This window comes from Mastomys coucha, unplaced genomic scaffold (genome assembly GCF_008632895.1).
Source record: "Mastomys coucha isolate ucsf_1 unplaced genomic scaffold, UCSF_Mcou_1 pScaffold16, whole genome shotgun sequence".
Lineage (NCBI taxonomy): Eukaryota > Metazoa > Chordata > Mammalia > Rodentia > Muridae > Mastomys > Mastomys coucha.
Genome location: NW_022196898.1, coordinates 8,192,496 through 8,213,359, shown reverse-complemented (window position 1 = coordinate 8,213,359; position 20,864 = coordinate 8,192,496). Strand labels below are relative to the sequence as shown.

Below are 20,864 nucleotides of genomic sequence, written 5' to 3'. Positions count from 1 at the left end.
TCTAATCCCTCATATTTTTGGATTTCAATCAATTAGGATATGTTGGTAATATTAATTTTCATATTAAGTACTAAGAAAAAGTAATTGTTACTTCCTGTTGTTTTTGTTGTTAGAGGTGGAATTAGGTTTGTGTGGGTTTGTTGAAAGATTATTTTCTTGTTTTTTCTAAGGTGTAGTTTTGCTCCTTATGTTGACGTTTCCCATCTATTATCCTTTGTAGGTCTGGATTTTTGGAAGGATATTGTGTAAATTTTGTTTTGTCATGGAATATCTTGTTTTCTCCATCTATGGTAATTGAGAGTTTGGCTGGGTATAGTAGCCTGGGCTGGCATTTGTGTTCTTGTAGGGTCTGTATGACATCTACTCAGGATATTCTAGCTTTCATAGTCTCTGATGAGAAGTCTGGTATAATTCTGATAGGCCTGCCTTTATATGTTACTTCCCTTTTCTCCTTTACTGCTGTTAAAATTCTTTCTTTGTTTAGTGCATTTGGTGTTTTTATTATTATGTGACGGGAGGAATTTCTTTTCTGGTCCAGTCTATTTGGAGTTTTATAGGCTTCTTGTATGTTCATGGGCATCTCTTCCTTTAGGTTAGGGAAGTTTTCTTCTATAATTTTGTTGAAGATATTTACTGGCCCATTACCTTGGGAGTCTTCACTCTCTTCTATACCTATTATTCTTAGGTTTGGTCTTCTCATTCCATCCTGGATTTCCTGGATGTTCTGGATTCTTTTTGCTTTTTGCATTTTTTTTTTTTTTTTTTTTTTTTTTTTTTTTTTTTTTTTTTACTGTTGTGTCAATGTTTTCTACGGTGTCTTCTGCCCCTGAGATTCTCTTTTCTATCTCTTGTATTCTGTTAGTGATGCTTGCATCTACAACTCCTGATTTCTTTCCTAAGTTTTCTATCTCCAGTGTTGTCTCTCTTTCTGATTTCTTTACTGTTTCTTTTTCCATTTTTAGATCCTGGATGCTTTTGCTCATTTCCTTCACCTTCACCTGTTTGATTGTGTTCTCCTGGAGTTCCTTAAAGGATTTTTGTGTTTCCTCTTGAAGGGCTTCTAGCTGTTTACCTGTGTTCTCCTGTATTTCTTTGAGGGTGCTATTTATGTCTTTCTTAAAGTTCTGTATCATCATCATGAAAAAGTGATTTTATATCTGAATCTTCCTTTTCCAGTGTGATGTTGTGTCCAGGACTTGCTATGGTGGGAGAATTGGGTTCTGATGATGCTAAGTAACCTTGATTTCTGTTGCTTATATTCTTATGCTTGCCTCCTGCCATCTGGTTATCTCTAGTGCTACCTGCCCTTGCTAAATCTGACTGGAGCCTGTCCTTCCTGTGATCCTGGTTGTGTCAGAACTCCTCAGAGTCAAGCTGTCTCTGTGATCCTGATTCTGGGATCCTGTGATCCTGGGCTTTTTAGAGCACCTGGGAGTGGAGCTTCCTCTGGGTGTTTTGGGACTGGCTGTGGAGCTTGTGCCTAAGGTCTTTTCAGGGCACCTGTGGGCCCAGACAGACCAGAAGGAACCTGAGCCACTAGGCTGGTGGAGTTCCTGTGTGCCTGGTCCAGCTGTTCCCAGTTATTCCAGGTGTTGGGACAGATGTTGGGTGCTCCTCACCTCTGATCCTGGGCGTGTTAGAGTCACTTTTTGCTTTTTATAGTTCTGCTTATGGCTAATTGTTCTTGTTAGCTGAAGTATGTCAACCTAGGGCATGGTTTTTGTGCTTAATAGCTCACCTGGAGAAAGGTTTGGGACTATACTGGGATCTTGAGCAATAAATAATAATAATAATAAAAAAAGAATTTCTATTGCTTTAAACCCATGTCTAGCCATCATCTCTAGTAAATATACTCCACAACAGTTATGGCTTCCAATTTAGTGTTTTTATTTGGTTTCAGTTTGGTGATATGGAGGGGCATTTTTTTTTCTTGGTCTGGGGGAGGCATGTTATTATATTGGGTTTTTGCCTGTATTTTGAGAAAGAATTTAAAGTTGTATGAGAAGGGACGAGGAGAGGATCTGGAAGGACTTGAGGGAAGAAAAACATGAACAAAATATATTTAAATTAAAATTTTTTTAAATAATAAAATATATTTTATAATATTATTTTATAAGTATATATAAATATATAATATAAGATATAATAATAAAACAATCTGATAGCAAAAAAATGCATCTTTTTAATGTTACTAGCTAAAAAGCAATTAGCTTTACTAGCTGTGAGTAAATGGAGGGAAAGTGCTGTTTGTTTGTTTGTTTGCCTGTAAGAAGGAAGTTAGTTCTCTTTGTCTGCTTGCTCCCTCTCATTAGCAAGTCTTTTCCTTCACTGGCATGAGAGCCTGCTTCTTCAAGATTCCAGCATATACTAAAGACCAGGGAAGACATCCAGCCCCAGGGACTGAACTGGATTCTTGGACCTTCCATTAGTAGACAGCCATTTCTGGACTAACTGGACTAGCCTGGAAGCCATTCTAATAAATCTTCTTTCTATGTAGAGAAAGATTCATTCAATATATTCTTTTCCTCTACAGAACCCTGACTAATACTAATACTAGTACTAACACTTCTCTTTCACTTTATTGAGGCAGGGTATTTCTGTTGTTTCTGCAGGGTCAGGTACACCAGGTTAGCTGGCTCATAGGCTTCTGATGGATTCTCCTGCCTCTGCTTCGCATTTCATTGTAGGAATGTAGTGTTACATTACTACAGCTTGCATTTCATATAGGTTTGATCTCAGGTTGCTCAGGCTTCTTGGCAAGTACTTTTACCAAATGAGTCTTAGCAACATCCCATAAATTTTATTCCAACAGAGCTTAGAATTATATTGCCTTTGTGAGAAATTTTATTCTTCCATGAAGATACTATGATAAAGTGGAAAGACTTGAAGCTATTAACTTATAATTATTAGAAATAATATTTTCTGAACTATGATATCAAGAATGATACAGAATAGTCCTCATTTTAATAAGATGCTTGAGTTCAAATTAGAATTCTGGCCAAAGGATACCTTCTTTTATTTTGCCAATAATATATATAGATCACCAATGTGACTGAGTAAGAATGCATCAACTGAGATTTTAAAAACATTAAAAGGAAGTATTTTAAGAGGGTGAAAGAATACAAGTAAATCTACAGTGTACCTTTTATACAACAAAGGAGATAATCAGTAGACCTGAAGAGACAGCCTACAGAATGGCAGAAAATACTTGCAAGCTAAAGGTCTGACAATATAAGGAAATCCAAAATCTTACTAGCAAAAAAGTCTAAATATCCTGATTCTAAAATGGGCGAGAGGCCCAAGTGGACATTTCTCAAGTGCAGTTCTGGTGTGCTAGCCACAAGGGTGTACTATGTGTTCCAAAAACAAAAGAAAATGTTTAGAATGTTAAAATGTTTTGCCACTAAGAACTAATAAATGATCAAGATGATGCCTGAGTACTGTATACATACATGTTATAGGTGTCTTGAGAACAGCACCATCTGATGCTAACCCCACTTCTCTCAGAAGCCTGGCACTGCCCATGGCATGGTTGCCGGGCTGCGCTGCAATGCTAGGACTTATTAGAGCTAATCTGTAGACTCCATAATCATCATAGTCCTGACTGTGAAATCATTCAATATAAATAAAGGAACACATTAGATTCTAAATGTAATTTTGCCTTATCATAGTAGAGATAAGAAAAAACAATAGCAAAATACTTTCCTTAGGGTATAAGATTGCTCTGTTAATAAATAAAATATCTGCTATTTATTTTAGATGGGGCTGTTTAGAGTCCTAAATATAATCCACTATACCATCTCAGTCCATAACTTTATGTCACCTTTTGTTCCAAGAAAACTCTTTGTTCTATCTTTGCATATGTAAATCATTGAAAGTTGACTAGTAAGAGGCATACAGCTTATAACTAAAAGTAAATAAAAGATCTTATAACCATGAATGTGGTCAATAAACAATTGCAATTAGAGAGATTTTTATTAAAGTTCAGCTACCATAAAGGGGGAATGAGAAAACTTGGGGTAGATTTAACTGGGGTGGGAAAGGGAAGGTACTACAGAGAGACAAAGGAAAGGGACACCATAACACTATGGAGGTTTCAAAATGCTATAATGAAACACATGCTTATTCAAAAATATATACATGATGTATGTGCACATGCACACATACACATAGAAATACACACACACACATGTAATTTTTAATGGTGTTATATCACACATAGTGACAACGGTCTCCCCAAGCCGTACTCTAACAAATTCCCAGTGCCAGATGTCAAAACCCCACCTCAAGTTGTTGCTCAGGGTGGTCTAAGAGACTCCCCCAAACCATACAAGTGATTTCCATTGCCCTTCGTTGCCTCCCAGAGCTTAAATATAGTACCAAAAGATACTATGAAAGCTGCCAAAAGGAAGGGGAAAAACAATCAACAGTCCTCTTCAGCTGTAAAGTCTAGGACCACAACTACTATCCAGGAAGGCCTCCTCAGTGACACAAAAGTGACACATTCAACCAGGGGATAACAAACAGCTGTCTAATTGGACTTAAAAGCTGCTAAATAGCATGGAATTCATGCATGGTACTGCAAACCTAGCCAGTGACCCATGGCTGGTGAATCATGGACTCTCACGGAGAACATATAACTGCCACTTCCCTAAGACACCCTAATTTCTAACTGCATTCTATTTATCCTTAAACCCAGGGGCAAGTGTAGCTCTCAACCATCATCAAAAAGCTTCTTTTTGCAGCAGATGGCAGCTACTATAGACATCCACAACTGGATGCCTACTATAGACATCCACAACTGGATGCCTACTTTAGACATCCACAACTGGATGCCTACTATAGACATCCACAACTGGATGCCTACTATAGACATCCACAACTGGATGCCTACTATAGACATCCACAACTGGATGCCTACTATAGACATCCACAACTGGATGCCTACTATAGACATCCACAACTGGATGCCTACTATAGACATCCACAACTGGATGCCTACTATAGACATCCACAACTGGATGCCTACTATAGACATCCACAACTGGATGCCTACTATAGACATCCACAACTGGTCAGACTACAGAGCAAGAGTGTCAGTGGAATGCCCAACCCCAGCTGATACATCTACAACACAACCTCTTTACTTAAGGTTCAAGGAAATAAAGTAAGGAGGAGCAGAAAGATTCTAAAAGACAGGACCAGGGTGCCTGCTGGAAGATAGTATCTTCTATACAAGACAGGAAATCTCAACAATATGGTTACCCAAACAAGACCTGCACAATAACAACCAGTTAACATGTCAACATTGATGAGAAACATTTCACAAGGCTCCACCTCTACATGAAAAGATACAGGCAATCGATGATGTCTAAGAGAGAAAGAATAAGATGTCTCCAAGATAAGCCCCTGCCTGATAGGTTATCCAATCCCAAGTAGTCAGCCTTAACCACATGTACATACAAACAAGACTAAACAAACTCAGTGTGTAAAACAGTAGCAATTAAAGAAGAAAGAAATCTTGAGTCTGAGAGAGGGGAACATAAGGGATGTTTGAGAGACAAGAGAGGGGACCAAAAATGATGTATACATAGATATATACATTTTACAGAACGCATACATAAAGTTCTTTAAAAAGATTTTTAACTAAAACACTCTGAGTTGTGGAAACTAAATTGAGTGAATGATACAGCTTAAAAAAAAAACAGAAAAGAAAACACTGAATCAGGGCACTGAAGACAAGGACAGGCTGGTGCAGATCTCTGCACGTTCACTGTGCTGCACAGTACCCTATCTCAAAATGAAAACAAATAAAATCACTGAAAAAGGCTGGCTGGCTCATTAAAGTTGGCTCATCTTCCCCATTGGAAGTAATATTTGGAATAAGAAAAGATTCTTTCTTTTTAAAGGATTATTTTTATTTATTTTATGTGTACGAGTACACTGTAGCTGTAAAGATGGCCGTGAGCCATCATGTGTGTGGCTGCTGGGAATTGAACTCACTCAGCCTGCTCGCTCTGGCCTGCTAGCTCTGGCATACTTCACTGTAGTTGTTTTCAGACGCACCAGAAGAGGGCGTCAGATCTCATTACGGGTGGTTGTGAGCCACCATGTGGTTGCTGGGATTTGAATCAGGACCTTCAGAAGAGCAGTCAGTGCTCTTACTCACTGAGCCATCTCGCCAGCCCAAGAAAATATTCTTATTTCAAATAAAAGTTATAAGTGTATCCATGTAATGTAAAAGGCCACCTGATATAAGAAAGCATATGTGAGGCTGGGCATGGTGGCATATGATTTTAATTGCAATCCTTGGGGGAAGAGGCAGGCACATTTCTGTGAGTTCTAGGCCTTCGTGGTCTACACAGTGAGTTTCATGACAGCTAGGAACACATAGAGAAACCCTATCTCAAAAACAAAAATTAAAAAAAAACAAAAAACAAAAATGGAGGAGAAGGAAAAGAGAGGAAAAAGGAAGGCAGGGAAGAAAGGGAGGGAGGGAGGAAGGAAGGAAGGAAGGAAGGAAGGAAGGAAGGAAGGAAGGAAGGAAGGAAGGAAGGAAGGGAGCAAGCATTCATCTGCCCACTCCAGGGACCAGAGAAATGGTTAAATGTATAAAATGTTTGCTCTGTTTACAAGGTTCTGAGTTTGGGTATCTAAAGCTTTTTTTAAAAAGCCCTGTAATTCCTTCAGTGGAAGACAAACAGGAGGATCAAGGACAGACAGGAGGATCCATAGGGCTTGCTCAGCAGCAATCTCCCTAATCAGTACATTCCAGGTTCAGTGGGAACTCCCCTCCCCCCAAATAAAGGTGAAGGGGCTGGAGAGATGACTCTGTTGTCAAGAGCACTTTTACATCTTAAACTTTAATGAATGTATCTAAATAAATTACAAAAATGAATCTACAGCATTCCTTAACTACATCTTTATTCATTGTGTGTGTGTGTGTGTGTGTGTGTGTGTGTGTGTGTGTGTGTGTGTATCTGTCTGTCTGTCTGTTCTCTGCATGCGGTGGGCAGAGGACAACTTTCAGGAATGGATTCTCATCCTTTTATTGCATGGTTAAAGGAGACTGAACTTGGTCATTAGACCTACCACCATGCCTTTGCTCACTAAACCGTCTTACCAGCCTTCCATGGCATTCTTAACAAGTACATCACTATTTATGGCTTTTGGTTTCTTTTTAAAAGAAAATATTTACAAATAAATAAATAAACATATAAGCTAAAACAAACAAACAGAAAACAAAACAACAAAAAACCTTAACTGTTCAGAAAAAAAGACAAGTCAATTCTACCTTGGTTGGGAATTAAGAGTACCACAAGAGGAAGGAATTATCTGATACTCAAGTAATATCACTATATAAACAGAAAATGAACGAAGAAATTCTGTTAACTTTCATTTCAAGTGATCTGTCAATCAGGAGACAAGAGAGTGATACCTGTACTTACTGTCGTTGGATCCCATGCTAATCAGGTCATCAGAGTCTACATTGTGAACTATGGCTGCTTTGTATCCTGCTCTCTGTGCATTTAAAACCTGCAGATAAGAAAACAGTCATATTATGAGGAAGAGGGTCACAACAAGCCTACAGTAGTTGCCTAGAAGCATATCATATGCATCTGTGGGAATAAAGCATAGATGTTCTTGAACGATGTGGATGTCTATAGAGAACACCTAGGAGTTCTTAGATGCTTTCACATTTCATTCAGAGCCTTAAGAGAATTCAAGCAAATAAAGGCCAGGGATATGGCTCAAGTATTAAGAGGACTCAAAGGAATAAAGTAATCTATTGCCATGATCAGGCAGAGTAATCACTAGGCCCCAGGCTTTCAAATCCTTCTTAATACTTACTGGTGGTATAAACTCAGGTGAATTAATTCCTCTGTAAATATCTGTATATGCATGTTTCACTTACACAAACACACACACACACACACACACACAGAGAGAGAGAGAGAGAGAGAGAGAGAGAGAGAACCAACAACAACATTAAAATAACAGGAACTAGCAATCATTGAGCATTGATATCTCCCAACATCACAAATCAAATGTCACTGAATGAATTAAGCAAATAAAGTATTTGTTTACATTAGAAGGTCACATACTTGGCAAAATTGGGCAAGAAAGATTTTCTGAAGAACTAGTTAAAAGAAATAGTTCATTGACATAGAACCCTTAACATGAAGAACTTTAACAACTTTAATATTAGGAATAATGACAAGAGATCTACTGGTTAACAAACCTAGCCTATTCTTTACTCATGCAAAGAAGAGATCAATAATTAAGAACATACATTTATAACTTCAATCTTAAGGTGGACTTTATTAACATCTCAGTTTATTACTGATGTAAACTGAGAAAGCAGGAGAGCCTCTTCCTCAGAGAAGCCGCTGCTGTACAAGCGTGGACACCTAGAGAAGAATGCTGTAGCTTCCGGCCCTCATGTTATTGAGTTGTCATTCACTCATTCCATTACCATTCCAGGAAACTTTCTTCAGACATCAATAGTTATTACTTAAATTAATTTTGTTAATTAATTCTGTTAGCTTTTCTGACACCTCAATGACCAATTTACTTCTCTCACCCCCAAAGCTAGCCAAGTAACCAAGAAGCATTGCCTTTCAATCAATAAAATACCCTTTACCATAGACACAATTTAAGAGAAATAAACTTTGAATCAATATCAAAAGCCAATTCCTGCTGATATAAAGAGTTTTTAAAGCTAACTTTATTTCTCTGAGAGCAAAGATGTAGCATGTTAGGATCACGGAAAACACAACAAAGAGCAAATAAGGCACTGTCTGCCATGCACACTAGAGGTCAAAGATGGCTCAGAAGCACTGTGTCCTTACTAACACATCAGCCCTCCTAAACAAAGAGCCTAGGTGCTATCTTGCTTCTTAAGCTATCTCCAGCAAGCTCTGTCTTCTGAATGCCTTAAACATCCACACTAACTGTGAAGTGCACGTCTTTGTCTATACATCATCACCTCCCACACCAGCCATTCCCTGCTTAGAGAACTTTCATCACTCTATTTGCATAAGTACTAATATTATATTAATTTTAAACCATGTCACGCCCGGTGGTGGTGGCGCATGCCTTTAATCCTAGCACTTGGGAGGCAGAGGCAGGTGGATTTCTGAGTTCGAGGCCTGCCTGGTCTACAGAGTGAGTTCCAGGACAGCCAAGGCTACACAGAGAAACCCTGTCTCAAAAAAACCAAAAAAATAAAAATAAAAAAAAAATTAAACCATGCCACATGTTAAACTTTTGCATGCACGTACCATCCCAATTACAAGGCAGTTTATCCAAGGCCTTTACATCTTTAGAAGATCTCTACCTATAACATTTTCTGGTGAGAAGAGCCAAAGTATCATTTGTTTTTAAGATGCTTTCTCACTCCAAAATTATTTTTGATCTGTACTCATTGTTATTGTTCTTGTTCTGGATGGTGCAAGCAGTATGTATGGGAACATGAGTGCACAGTGTGCTATGGTGTATGTGTCAAGGTCAGAGGACAACTTTCAGGAGTAGTTCTCTTCCACCTTTACATGGAGTAGGGGATTGAACTCAGGTTGCCAGGCTTACACAGCAAGTAATATTACCTGCTGAGCCATCTTTGTAGAGAGAACATCTTATAAGCATCATCTGTCAATAAAAAAGCCAATGACCAGGGAGCTGAGGCAGGAAATAGGAGGTGGGACACTGGCAGGAAGAAAGAGGATTCTGGGAAATAGTGACAGAATAAAAGGAGATGCAGGGAGAGATTAGAGCAAGAATAGAGCTAGACACTGAGGGAGGTGCTAAGGAAGATGCTAACAAGATGCAAAAGAAGAAGTGGGCCAGAACTGAAGGAGAGGTAACTAACCAAGTGGTAGATAGAATAGTTTGAACGTGTTAAATGTTACAAGCTAGTCAGGGAATGAGCCAATGGTTAGGCATTTGATAATAAATAATCTCAGAGTCATCATTCTAGGAGCTGGGGCTGGAAAAGGAAAACTTGTAATTTTTTTTAGCACATCTCTCCAAACTCTCACTCTCAGGTTATTAACACATCAACATGAATGAATGGATTAACAATAGCATACTATGTATATACATAAATAAAGCAGTCACTAAGATTTTAAGACCTTATTAAGCAATTGAAGATAAATATTTATTTCATATATCTAGCATGCAACTGTTTTCACAAATAAAATGCAAAATTATATTTCTATCAAAAGCCATTTCAGCTAACAAAATAAAAGCTTCTAAAATAAGAAAAAAAGGTAAAACCAATAAAATGGGAAAGAATTGTGTGCTTAAGTAAAATAGATAGATAGATAGATAAATAGAAAAAATGTTTTTTAAGTTTAACAATCACCCTCCTAAAATTTTTTATTGATTTTTAAAATGAAGAAGTAAAGAGAAATCAAGCAACACATTAACATATGTACCAAAATGCTTTTGAAAACAAACAAGGAAAATATATTCACATTTAAGAACTATAAATCTCAAGTGTCAGTCAAATTAAATTACATTCTCAACAAGGCAGCAGCTGGTATTTTTAAGAACACATGAAACAGAAATAAAACCTAAATCATTTAGTAATTATGTGCATGGTTTTACATTCATAAAATGCAGCCTCAAACATATGGTGTCAGATGAAAGCAAAGAATGAAAAGATTCATGAATAAAAATCACAGTGAATAAAAGCCTAAATCCAAAACAGCCATCAAAAATAACAAATGCATGCAAAACCTAATGAACTATATTACCATCCTACCTTTTAAAGGACTGGTCAGAGCTATTTGTTTAAATTGCAGTGAATATACTGAAAATTTTAAATCTAGTCAACAAATTAGATGCAACTGTATTATGCAGACCAGGTGGGATCTAACAAAGAGTTTCATGCAAATAAGGAACTGTTATTATAAATAAGCAGTGTGTCAGAAGATAGCACACTCTAATGAGAATGTCATCGATGAGACAAGTTGCAAAAGAAATCTTGGAAACAAAACAATAGTTTATCTTTTTCAGCTTGAATAAATTGGAAATAGCAACACTAAAATATCATATACTTTATAAGAAGAAAGAAGTGATTGTGTTCTCATGATGACCATGAATGAAGGCTGTAGGACTTGGGGAGCTATTAATATGTCATAGATAACTAAGTTCCAGAACAAAAATGATAAGGACAAAGGAACCTCTCCTTGCTAGTATTACTATCTCCAGTGGCCCTACAATTAGATATTCTTTTCTACATTTTTAGAAGCAAGGCAAGACAGGCCGTACAGGCTGTCACACGAGGGCAGAGCTGATAGGGAACAGCAGCATTTTATTAGGTTAAAGAGAAGTTTAAGGCTGTGGTTTGGATCCAGAATATCCCAGGGCCTCATATTCTTAAATTCTCAGTCCTTAGCTTGGCACTATTAACAGGTGGTGGAAACTTTAAGAGGAAGATCTTAACGGGACATTGTAGGTGAGTGGGAGCTTGCCTCTGGGAATCTATTTGCTAGTCTATTCCTTGGGCTTTTTCTGTTCCCTGTTTAGCAAGCTCATTTTCTGCCACATGCTCCCACCCAGAAGAAACAGAGCCAAGGAATCATAGGTAGAATCCTTGGAAACTATGACTAAAAAGTGCATTTTCTCTTCATGGACTGCTTATCTCACATAGGTACCTTAAGGTACCAATAAAGGAAAGCTAAACAGCACAGTAGGATTGGCTGATGGATCAGGATGAAGCCAGGATGCCAGGGTCACTACCAGCCTTAGCGTCTGTCTGTCTTACCAAGGCTGGCAAGAGAAACGGAAACTGACTTGGGTACATTAATATTAGGAACCTATAGGAAAAACAAAACTTTATTAAATAAACAACATGTGCTTAGAAGAAATGTGTTAAAATACTGGGGTAAAGTAGAAACTTAAAAGAAGAAAATGATACAGCATGAAATATTTATGCAGCACATTTTATGGAATTTGAATTAAATGTCTACAATAGAGAAAATTTGATTTAATCATAGAAAAATAAGGAAGAAATTTTTTTCTTGCAGAACAGAGAGCAATAACAAGTCAACAGCATACTAAAAGGCATAATCAAAACCAAATTATAAACAGAAAGAGCTACTTGACTTGAAGAGAAGGGTGCCCCTAGAAGGCAGGAAACTTGAGCAGCAGAATCTCAAAACTAGATAACTTGGCCTTGAATGTTGCCCTTATTACAGGATGTAGCTATTTAGATAAGTAACTTCCATAAAATTAATGCCCATCTGAGAATGTTGTCCTGAAGAATTAACAAGTTAATATATGCAAAGCTCTTAAAACAGTACCTACACAGCTCTTAGTACAAAGGAAATATGTTTTCCTTGTGATTAATGCATGGCAATTAGTTTTTATTACTGCTGATAGTTAGAGGGTAAGGAGAGAAGGGAAAAGGGGAAGCGGGTTAAAGACCTGCTTGAAGACCATTCAGAACAGCAAACTTGAGAGGTAGTGAGGTTTACTGGGTAAAGAGATCGCATCAATCAAACTAGAGGCAAACATTTAAAGACTTCCAGCAAATAAATTCATTTATTAACTCAGTATTTTGAATAAAACTGGCTATATTTTTCAAATCAACTTCAAAGAACACATAATCCACATTTTTATCTTTTCTACCATTTTCAATATCCTCTAATGTCTATGCAATAGTTAAATATAGTTTGTGGTTACTCTGCCAAAAGATAAATAAGCAAACATGTATATACATCTACATTATAAACCCGCAAAAATAATAAAAAACATAACAGAGGTAGAAAAAATGTTTTAAAAGGAGAACAATTACTGTATTAGACTGAAAAAACTTGTAAATGTTTTATTTGAATGCAAGCCAACACTTCAAATTTAAAGCCTGTTCTCTGTGATGGTTTGTATAGGCGTGGCCCAAAGAGTGGCACTATTAGGAGGAGCAGCCTTGTTGGACTAGGTGTGTCACTATGAACGTGGGATTTAATACTCTCATCCTAGCTGCCTAGAAGCCAGTCTTCTCCGAGATGCCTTTGGAACAAGATGTAGAACTCTCAGCTCCTCCAGGCTCACATCTGCCTGGATGCTGCCATGCTCGCTCGAGTCTTGACGATAGTGGACTGAACCTTTGAACTGTAAGCCAGCCCCAATTAAATGTCACCCTTATAAGAGGTAAGGTCATGGTTTTTGTTCACAGCAGGAAAACACAAACTAAGGCTCTGACATATGTTACATAAAGAATAATTTCTTATATTTTAACAAGTGATGGGGCGAAAAAGATCAAAAACGGGAGACTATCTCAGACAGGCAGACTGGCTTAACAACTAGCAATGTAAGGAGCAGGGACAGGTGGGTTGAGCAGAGACCCATGCTGTCACGCTCAGCAGTGTGAGGATTTCCTCTTAGGGTCCCTGACTCAAGTCAAATCAGGACTGGTAGCCACCGTGCAAAAAAGAATTATAGGACCAACCAGTATAAAGGAAAGTTGGAATTAAGGAAAACAGAGAAAATCAGAAGGAAGTAAGAAAAAAAAAAAAAAGACTGCAGAAATAGCTGCAGTTCCACTGGGGTTTAGTGATGTTTTAACATTGTGGGGTTTTGGGTTTATGGTCTTATTATTATTATTATTATTATTATTTGTTGGGAGCCGTGAATCTTGAGAGGCATTCGCCATGGCAAGATGGCGCCTACTTCCGCTGTTAACTCCTAGTGGACAACTGTTTGCGCATGTGCGTAGACAACTATTGGCGCATGTGTGTAGAGTGAAAGGACGCCATGTCACGGCCCATCCCGGGGCGTTACATAGGGTAATGAGCGAACAGCCAATCATGAGCAGACACACCTCGCTGTGGGCAGATACACGCACTGTGGTGTATATAAGCAGTGCGGATTTTGGGCTCGACCCCTTTTTTTCACCATGGATGGAGACAATAAAACAGTTGCTGCAGAAGGAACCTAGAGTGTCCGCGTGTCTTCTTCCCGGCGAGAGGACCACGCGGGCTACAATTATTATTATTATTATTATTATTTATTAATTTTAGTGGCTTTGAAGTCTTTAAAGGATGGCTAAGGACTCTAAATTGAGATCACAGTGGTTCCTGAGTAGCACCTGAAAACATTACAATTGATAAGTAAGATTTTAGACCACAGGAAAGCAGGAAGGTAAAAGGCCTTTATAATAAACAAAGTTAACAATTTGAAACTCTCTGGAAATGTCCAGGGAATGGAAAGAGGGCCTATCCAAGGTCACATACATTTAAGCCTTAAGTTTAGATCACTGCTATTTTAACATAAGGCATTATTACTTTTATATGCTCTGCCTTTCTGTTGGATCACAGTCCAGCAAAGCAATAAAGAACATAGTAGATTCAGAGGTATGAATACAAAGATGTGAATTAATAGAGGCTGTGTTGGCTTAAATTTGAATTTGTAAACTAGAGTACATAGTTTACATAGTGCACAGCAAAATGCTATGCAAAGGAACCACTTCAGAAATTTGCATGGCATTCCCTTAGATCTTTAGCTGAACATAAAATATACATGCTTAAAACAAAACTCCATGAGCCCATATAAATAATCCACCCCAGATCTACCCAGGGAAAAAGTATAAACTGACCAATTTCCAGAACTCAAGGAAGTCATGAAAAGTTCAAGTTCTGACCAGAGAGGAAAATCTTCTTTGAATATAACATTCAAAGGACACACTAGGAAGAACATACTATTATCAACAGAAAACAGTAATTAAAGGTAATTAAGAATAAAGGTTACCACTGATTAATAAATTTAAATTCTGAAAGAATCAAGCTCACCTACAAATAACCAATCAAAAGAAATTACATGTTGTTTTTTAAGGCAACAAAACCTTTACATAAAACTTAAGAAAATCACTTGACACAAGAAAGTAGATAATAGAGCCTGGAGAAAAGTTAGCCAATGGAAACAAATTCAAGTCACGCGGATATGATTAGCAAGCAAATATTTAAAAACATATTCCTTTAGGATTCAGGTTCCCAGTGCAGACCCAGGGTCCCCCAGTTCTTCTTCACCCTCTTCAGTCATTCCTCCTACTCTATCTCCATCTGTTCATGACTCACCAAGCAAAAAGCTCAGAGGTAAACCTCACTAACTGAAATTAAGAGACATGTTTAAGAGTGAATTTCAGGTCTTGAAGATAAGTAGAAGAAATGGATGGCTTGATCAAAGCAAACATGAAATGGGAAATGTCCAGACAAAGGTCCAGCATAGTGTCACACACCTTTAGTCCAGCATAGTGTCACACACCTTTAGTCCCAGCTCTCAGGAGGCAGAGGCAGGCACAGCTCTAAGTTTGAACCTGCTCTACTGTAACTTCAAGTTTTGTTTGCCACCTGTGCCCAAGTTACCAGAAATAACAAGTTTGAGACTGAATTATATATGAATAAATGCCTAGGCCTAAAGCTTTGAACTGCTCCCCTGGCTAGGAGTATGAGAATATGAGATTTTACATGTCATGAAGAAGGAATAATCCTGGTTATTTGTATGTATTTCAATTCTAGGAGAATATCTATCACATAGCTTCTTAAATTGCAACAAAGACATCTATTTATCCAACTCTTACCCAACAGATACATATCAGGAAAATAAACTTGACTTTTATCTGTGGCTTTACTCTCCTAGAGCCATAAAAGTTTTCTTCAGTCATTGTAGACAAAACTATTCCTCCTGTAATAATGAATTTTCCAAGCATTGTCAAGTAAAGGGCACTTGAACTTCTCCAGTTAGTCACAGGGTATGATGAACAAGCAGGCCTTCTCTCTTCAGTAAGGGTCAAATGTTAGCACCCCTTGGCCTCAGTCCTCACACTGGCAGACTGCTCAGTAGTGTCTTTCTGACCTCACATTCTTTTCTGTAGTAGAGAAAGGAAGAACTAAACCTAAGAAAAGCTACTCTCTTTTTGAAAAAATAAAATGAAAATGCCCAGAAATCCCAAGGCAGGCTGTCAGAAGCATATATTTTAGTGCTAGGGTTTTGTGGCCCTTACAATGAAGGCACAGAAGCGCGGACACTTACTTGAAGTCATGCTTTCAGACTTGACCTTCAGCTAAGTCATATAGCCCCAGTCTGCATGCTTTTGAAGTAGATTTATTTCTTTAGAACACATTTTTGGACTGTGTAAGCTTCTTTGTTGTATTGGAAGTTATTTATTCATTGTGAGAAAGCCACAAAAGAGAAGCTGGGGTACTTAAAACTTTAAAAAGTGAAAATCTTATGCTGTGCCAACTATACTTTAAAGTCAGAATGTGGCACAAAGGTAAGGAAGTTTTAAATATTGGGAGATACAATTGACACTAAAATGAAAAATAAAAAAACATTTATGAATTTGTAAGTGCTCAGGCCTCATTCATTGATACAAACAAAAAGCTACCCTAAATCAATATCTCTTACTGACACACACACACACACACACACACACACACACACACACACACACACACACACAGAGGGTGGAGGAGAGGGGCTTTCACAACCTGACATTTAGAATTCAATAATTTCTAAGCAGCACAAGTTAATGACTCTAGTAAATAAGCTGCCTAAACATTCAAATGTTAGGATTCCAAGTCTACAAATGTCATTGCTTAGGTTCTTATACATACTAAATGCATACTAACATTAAGTATCTATTCAAGTTTATACTTGTATTACTTTTTGTGTGCTGACAGGATTATATTTCTCAACCTAATACAGCAGAGGTGGCATTCCAATGTGCTTATCACTGAACACAAGGTTTCAAGAAGTTCATTAACATGAACAAAAGAAATCTGTATTTGCTGTCTGCCCACTAAGACTGTCTGGAATGACAAGGATTCACATTGTCCTTGACAAATAACAGTGATAGAGTAATTACAATCAGAATGTTGATTCTCAGTGCCACCCAGTGATAGATCTCGGGTGCACGTGTCCTTCAATGTCTACTCACTATCCTGGTGTCATAGGCCTTATAGTTAAGATATAATACCCAAAACTACGTGAAATATTAGCTATAATGCTAAAGAGCTAAATTTAGAAAACAAAAACTATAAACTAGCACCAAGCAAGAGGGGAAATATGTTGTTACTGGACAAAAAGAATATTCTTTCTTCACAAAAAGAAGTACAAGTGTGCCAGCCATGGCAGAGCACGCCTTTAATTCCAGCTCAAAAGGCAGAGGCAGGCAGACATAATGAGACTCTGTCTCAAAAAAGAAGTAGAAAATGCTTTCCTGTGGTTTTCCCTGGCCTGAAGAAATAATGTTTCCTTTCACAAGATTTCTCAAGCACAAGATAAAAGATTAAAGCAGGAGGATCACTGCGAGTTCAAGACCAGCCTGAACTACATGGCAAATGCCCTGCCAGCATGGCTACATATTAAGACCTTATCTAAAAAAAAAAGGTTCACCAAGGAGATGCTTGCTGCCATGCCTGATGATGAGGTAAACCTTTAGAACTCAGTGGTGGCAGATGAGAACTAACTCCTACAAGTTATCCCCCAAGGAATCTTGGACCCATCCCTCTAAGCTGCTTCTACAAGGTATTTCACTCTCGTTGATAATTTGGTGGCATAAGACATCTCTCTGTTGCCTAAACATTATTCATTATGGAAAAGCAGAGCAATCTGCTGTGAAAAATTCTCTACATTTTCAGGTCCCTTTACAATTATTAATTTGTTCTTTTAATGAATTTTTATAGAAGTCTCATTTCTTCCATGTCATAGAATGGCTTTTCTTATTGAACAGACCAAGTATGATGAAAGTATGTAAAATGTATGAAAACAATATATTGTGTCTACTCTGAGAGGGAACTTTGAATGTATCTAGTAAGTAACACTGAGATTTTGTGTCACATAGACTCACACAGTTCTTCTGCCAATTACCCCACAACAGACTGAGACCACACCTCAGAGCCTCACTGGTAACATAGCCTTACATGAAATTAATGGTCAGTGTTTGCTCTAAGCTCCCAAATGGATCCAGTAGACAAAACCGTGTAGAATTCCAGCACAGTACTGAGCTTTGAGGGTGGCAGAAGCACAGAGGCTAAGCTATCATCAAATGACCGGTTGATTGACCAACTATAGCCAGCTAAGCTGTAGTCTATGCATTATTTCTATTCCTTTTATCACTGCTGACTGATCATGGTGCTGAGTAGAATTCTCACAATCAGATGTGATTCTAGAAGGTCCTTGACTCAAATATCATTTTTGTCTTGCTTTGTTCAAATTAACTTTAGCTGACATAACTGGCCTAAGAAATCATCCTTTTAAAAATAGTGACAAGTTCTATGCCCCAGTGTAGGGGAATGCCAGGGCCAGTAAGCAGGAGAGGGTGGGGTGGTGAGCAGGGCGAGGGGGGGAGGGAACAGGGGATTGTTTTTGTTGTTGTTTTATTTTTCACAGGGGAAACTAGGAAAGGAGATATCATATGATGTGTAAATAAAGAAAATATCTAATAAAAAAAAAAGAAAGAAAAGAAATACTTTATACTGGCTTGATGTCTCAGCATAGGGGAATGCTAGTGGGTCAAGAGTGAGAGTGTGGGTGGGGGAGCACCCTCATGGAGGCAGGGGGGAGGGGTGGGATAGGAGTTTCTCGGAGAGGAAAAGGGGAAGGGGGATAACATTTGAAATGTAAATAAACAAAATAACCAATAAAAAGTTTAAAAAAAATAAAAATAAGAGTGACAGACAGACTTACTGGTACATAACTTTAAGCTCAGCATTGGAGAGGCAGAGGCAGATGGATCTCTGTTAAGCCAAAGAGAGTTGTCTATAGAGAGTTCCCTGTTGTCAATAGAGAGTTCCAGGACAGTCAAAGCTACACAAAGAGACTATAGTGTGGTTGTTGTTGATGTTAAATAGTAGTAAATACAAAAACAAGGTAAATTCTATAGTGAGTCCTGCATTACTATCTGAAATGTCAGCTTCCCCCAAATGTAGGTAGACAAAGCCCAATACAGGGACAGAATAAGTGTATTACAAAGGAAATCTCCCTGTCAGAGTTGATAAAGGTAGGAGTTAACATTTTATCCATAGTATAAAAGTTAAGGAATACAATTGAAGGATGAGGTTAAGCTTCCATTCTTATATTAGATCAAGCAATATTGTATCGAAGCTCCAGATGGGGAAAAAGAAAACAAAAACAAAAAACAAAAAAAAACAAAAACGAAAAAAATCCAAAACCAACCAACCTAAATTCTTAGCACCAACAGTAGCAATCTGTATTCAGTCTTGCTAAAACTACACCTCCCAAATGATAACTTCCTTTCCTCATTTCCCACTAGCCACTAAATTCTTAAAGTTCATTTTGAAACAAGTGAAATTCAAGTAAAATTTCTTCCCACCCTTCTCTTCTATTTCCTTGGGCTGGCCTTATTCTTATTTTAATCTGAATAATTTAATACACTGACATATTTCCTGATAGATGGAGAATGAAATTACTAAAAACATTAATAATACTAGAAAGTTACCTTTATATCAAAGTTGCAGTCGAGCCTTCTGATCAGCACGATGAAGGCGCCAGACGAGTTGTCCTTCAGCGGCGGAGGCACTATGGGTTCACAAGCATTCTCTGGTTTGGAATTAATCAGAAAACCCTGAAAAGGAATTAGTAGTAAGTTATTTCTGTTTCACTCAGTAAGTCAATTAACTTACCTCTTCAGATGTCTTTCAGTAGTTTCAATGCTTTACACTATTCTAGATGTATTTTCTGGTAGGTCCAGTTGTTCACAACCCAGAACTTTTAAAGTAGAATTTGGGTTCATAACCATTTCATGGGTTTTGTTTTAAAAAGGTTCAGGCTTTCAGAATATATTTAGCATGATACGTCAATCACACCAAAGATAGCCACTCCTACTATGTTGGTGCTATTTCCTAACAATGACATTTCTAAACCAAGAAATTTTTTTTAATTAGCTTTTACTTCTTACATTATCAAACAAGAAAGGGCACACATTATATTATAAATAAAATATGCTATATATTTTTCTACACTAGTACTCTTCTGAGTATATAAAGATATGTACAAATATACTAATTTTTACACTGTTTTTAATAGTTAAAAAACAGAAATCAAGCTCATAAATAAGGTGAATATTTTTAAAATCATACTATACATATGAGAGAAAAGTAAAGTGAAGCATTAGTTAAAAATGAAGTTATAACAATGGAATTTCTTCAGCTATAAAGAAAAGTAAAACCCTGATTATTTTTAAGTATTATTATATTAAGCAAAATAAGCCAGACTCAGAAATAGTCTATGATTTTTCTTATAAGTGGGATCTAGGAGGGAGGGAGAGAAGGGGAGAGAGAGACTGTGTGTATGTGTATGTGTGTGTGTGTGTACATATGCATGTGTTTAAGGGAACAATGAGGAGGAAAGAAAATATTGAATGGGATGGGGAAGAGGGGGAAGAGAGAGTAATGCAATACATACGACATAGCCCCAGAAGGAAGGAGTATTTGGGAGATAGGAAGATGACGGGCAAAAAGAAAGCACCAGAGATGGAAACCAGGAAGAACAGACTATAATACTACATGTTGAAAATGTCAACATGAAATCCATCAACTTATATATTAACTTAAAAATTTAAAAAATTTTTAAATTAAAAAATTTTTAAATTAAAATTGCAAAGGTTTTAGCAAAATAAATTTAAAAATTTTAAACAGAAAATTGCTTTCCCAAAAATGTACAGTGATCTAATATCAGAGATGTATTAGTTTGAAAAGTCATATTAACAGACTGAAATATAAAAACCAAGTGATCTTGACATAGTGAACTATTAATACCTAAAATTATCAAACGTTTTAGAAAGAAATAAGCAAAGAAAGCTATGGCATAACATCTTCAAAGTTCTGCATGGTGTTAAACCC

At 37.4% G+C, this 20,864-nt stretch overlaps 1 protein-coding gene across 2 annotated transcripts in view; it reads right to left on the bottom strand.

The window, feature by feature from the left end:
- Rnf13 (ring finger protein 13) overlaps nucleotides 1–20,864 on the bottom strand; it is a 91,082-nt gene that overhangs the window by 35,960 nt on the left and 34,258 nt on the right. For both annotated transcript variants that reach the window (XM_031373894.1, XM_031373893.1), the window contains 2 exons: nucleotides 19,463–19,588; nucleotides 7,449–7,536 (listed from right to left, as the gene is read on the bottom strand). In XM_031373894.1, the coding sequence (XP_031229754.1) occupies nucleotides 7,449–7,536; nucleotides 19,463–19,588 (214 nt within the window). The remainder of the gene's footprint in view (nucleotides 1–7,448; nucleotides 7,537–19,462; nucleotides 19,589–20,864) is intronic.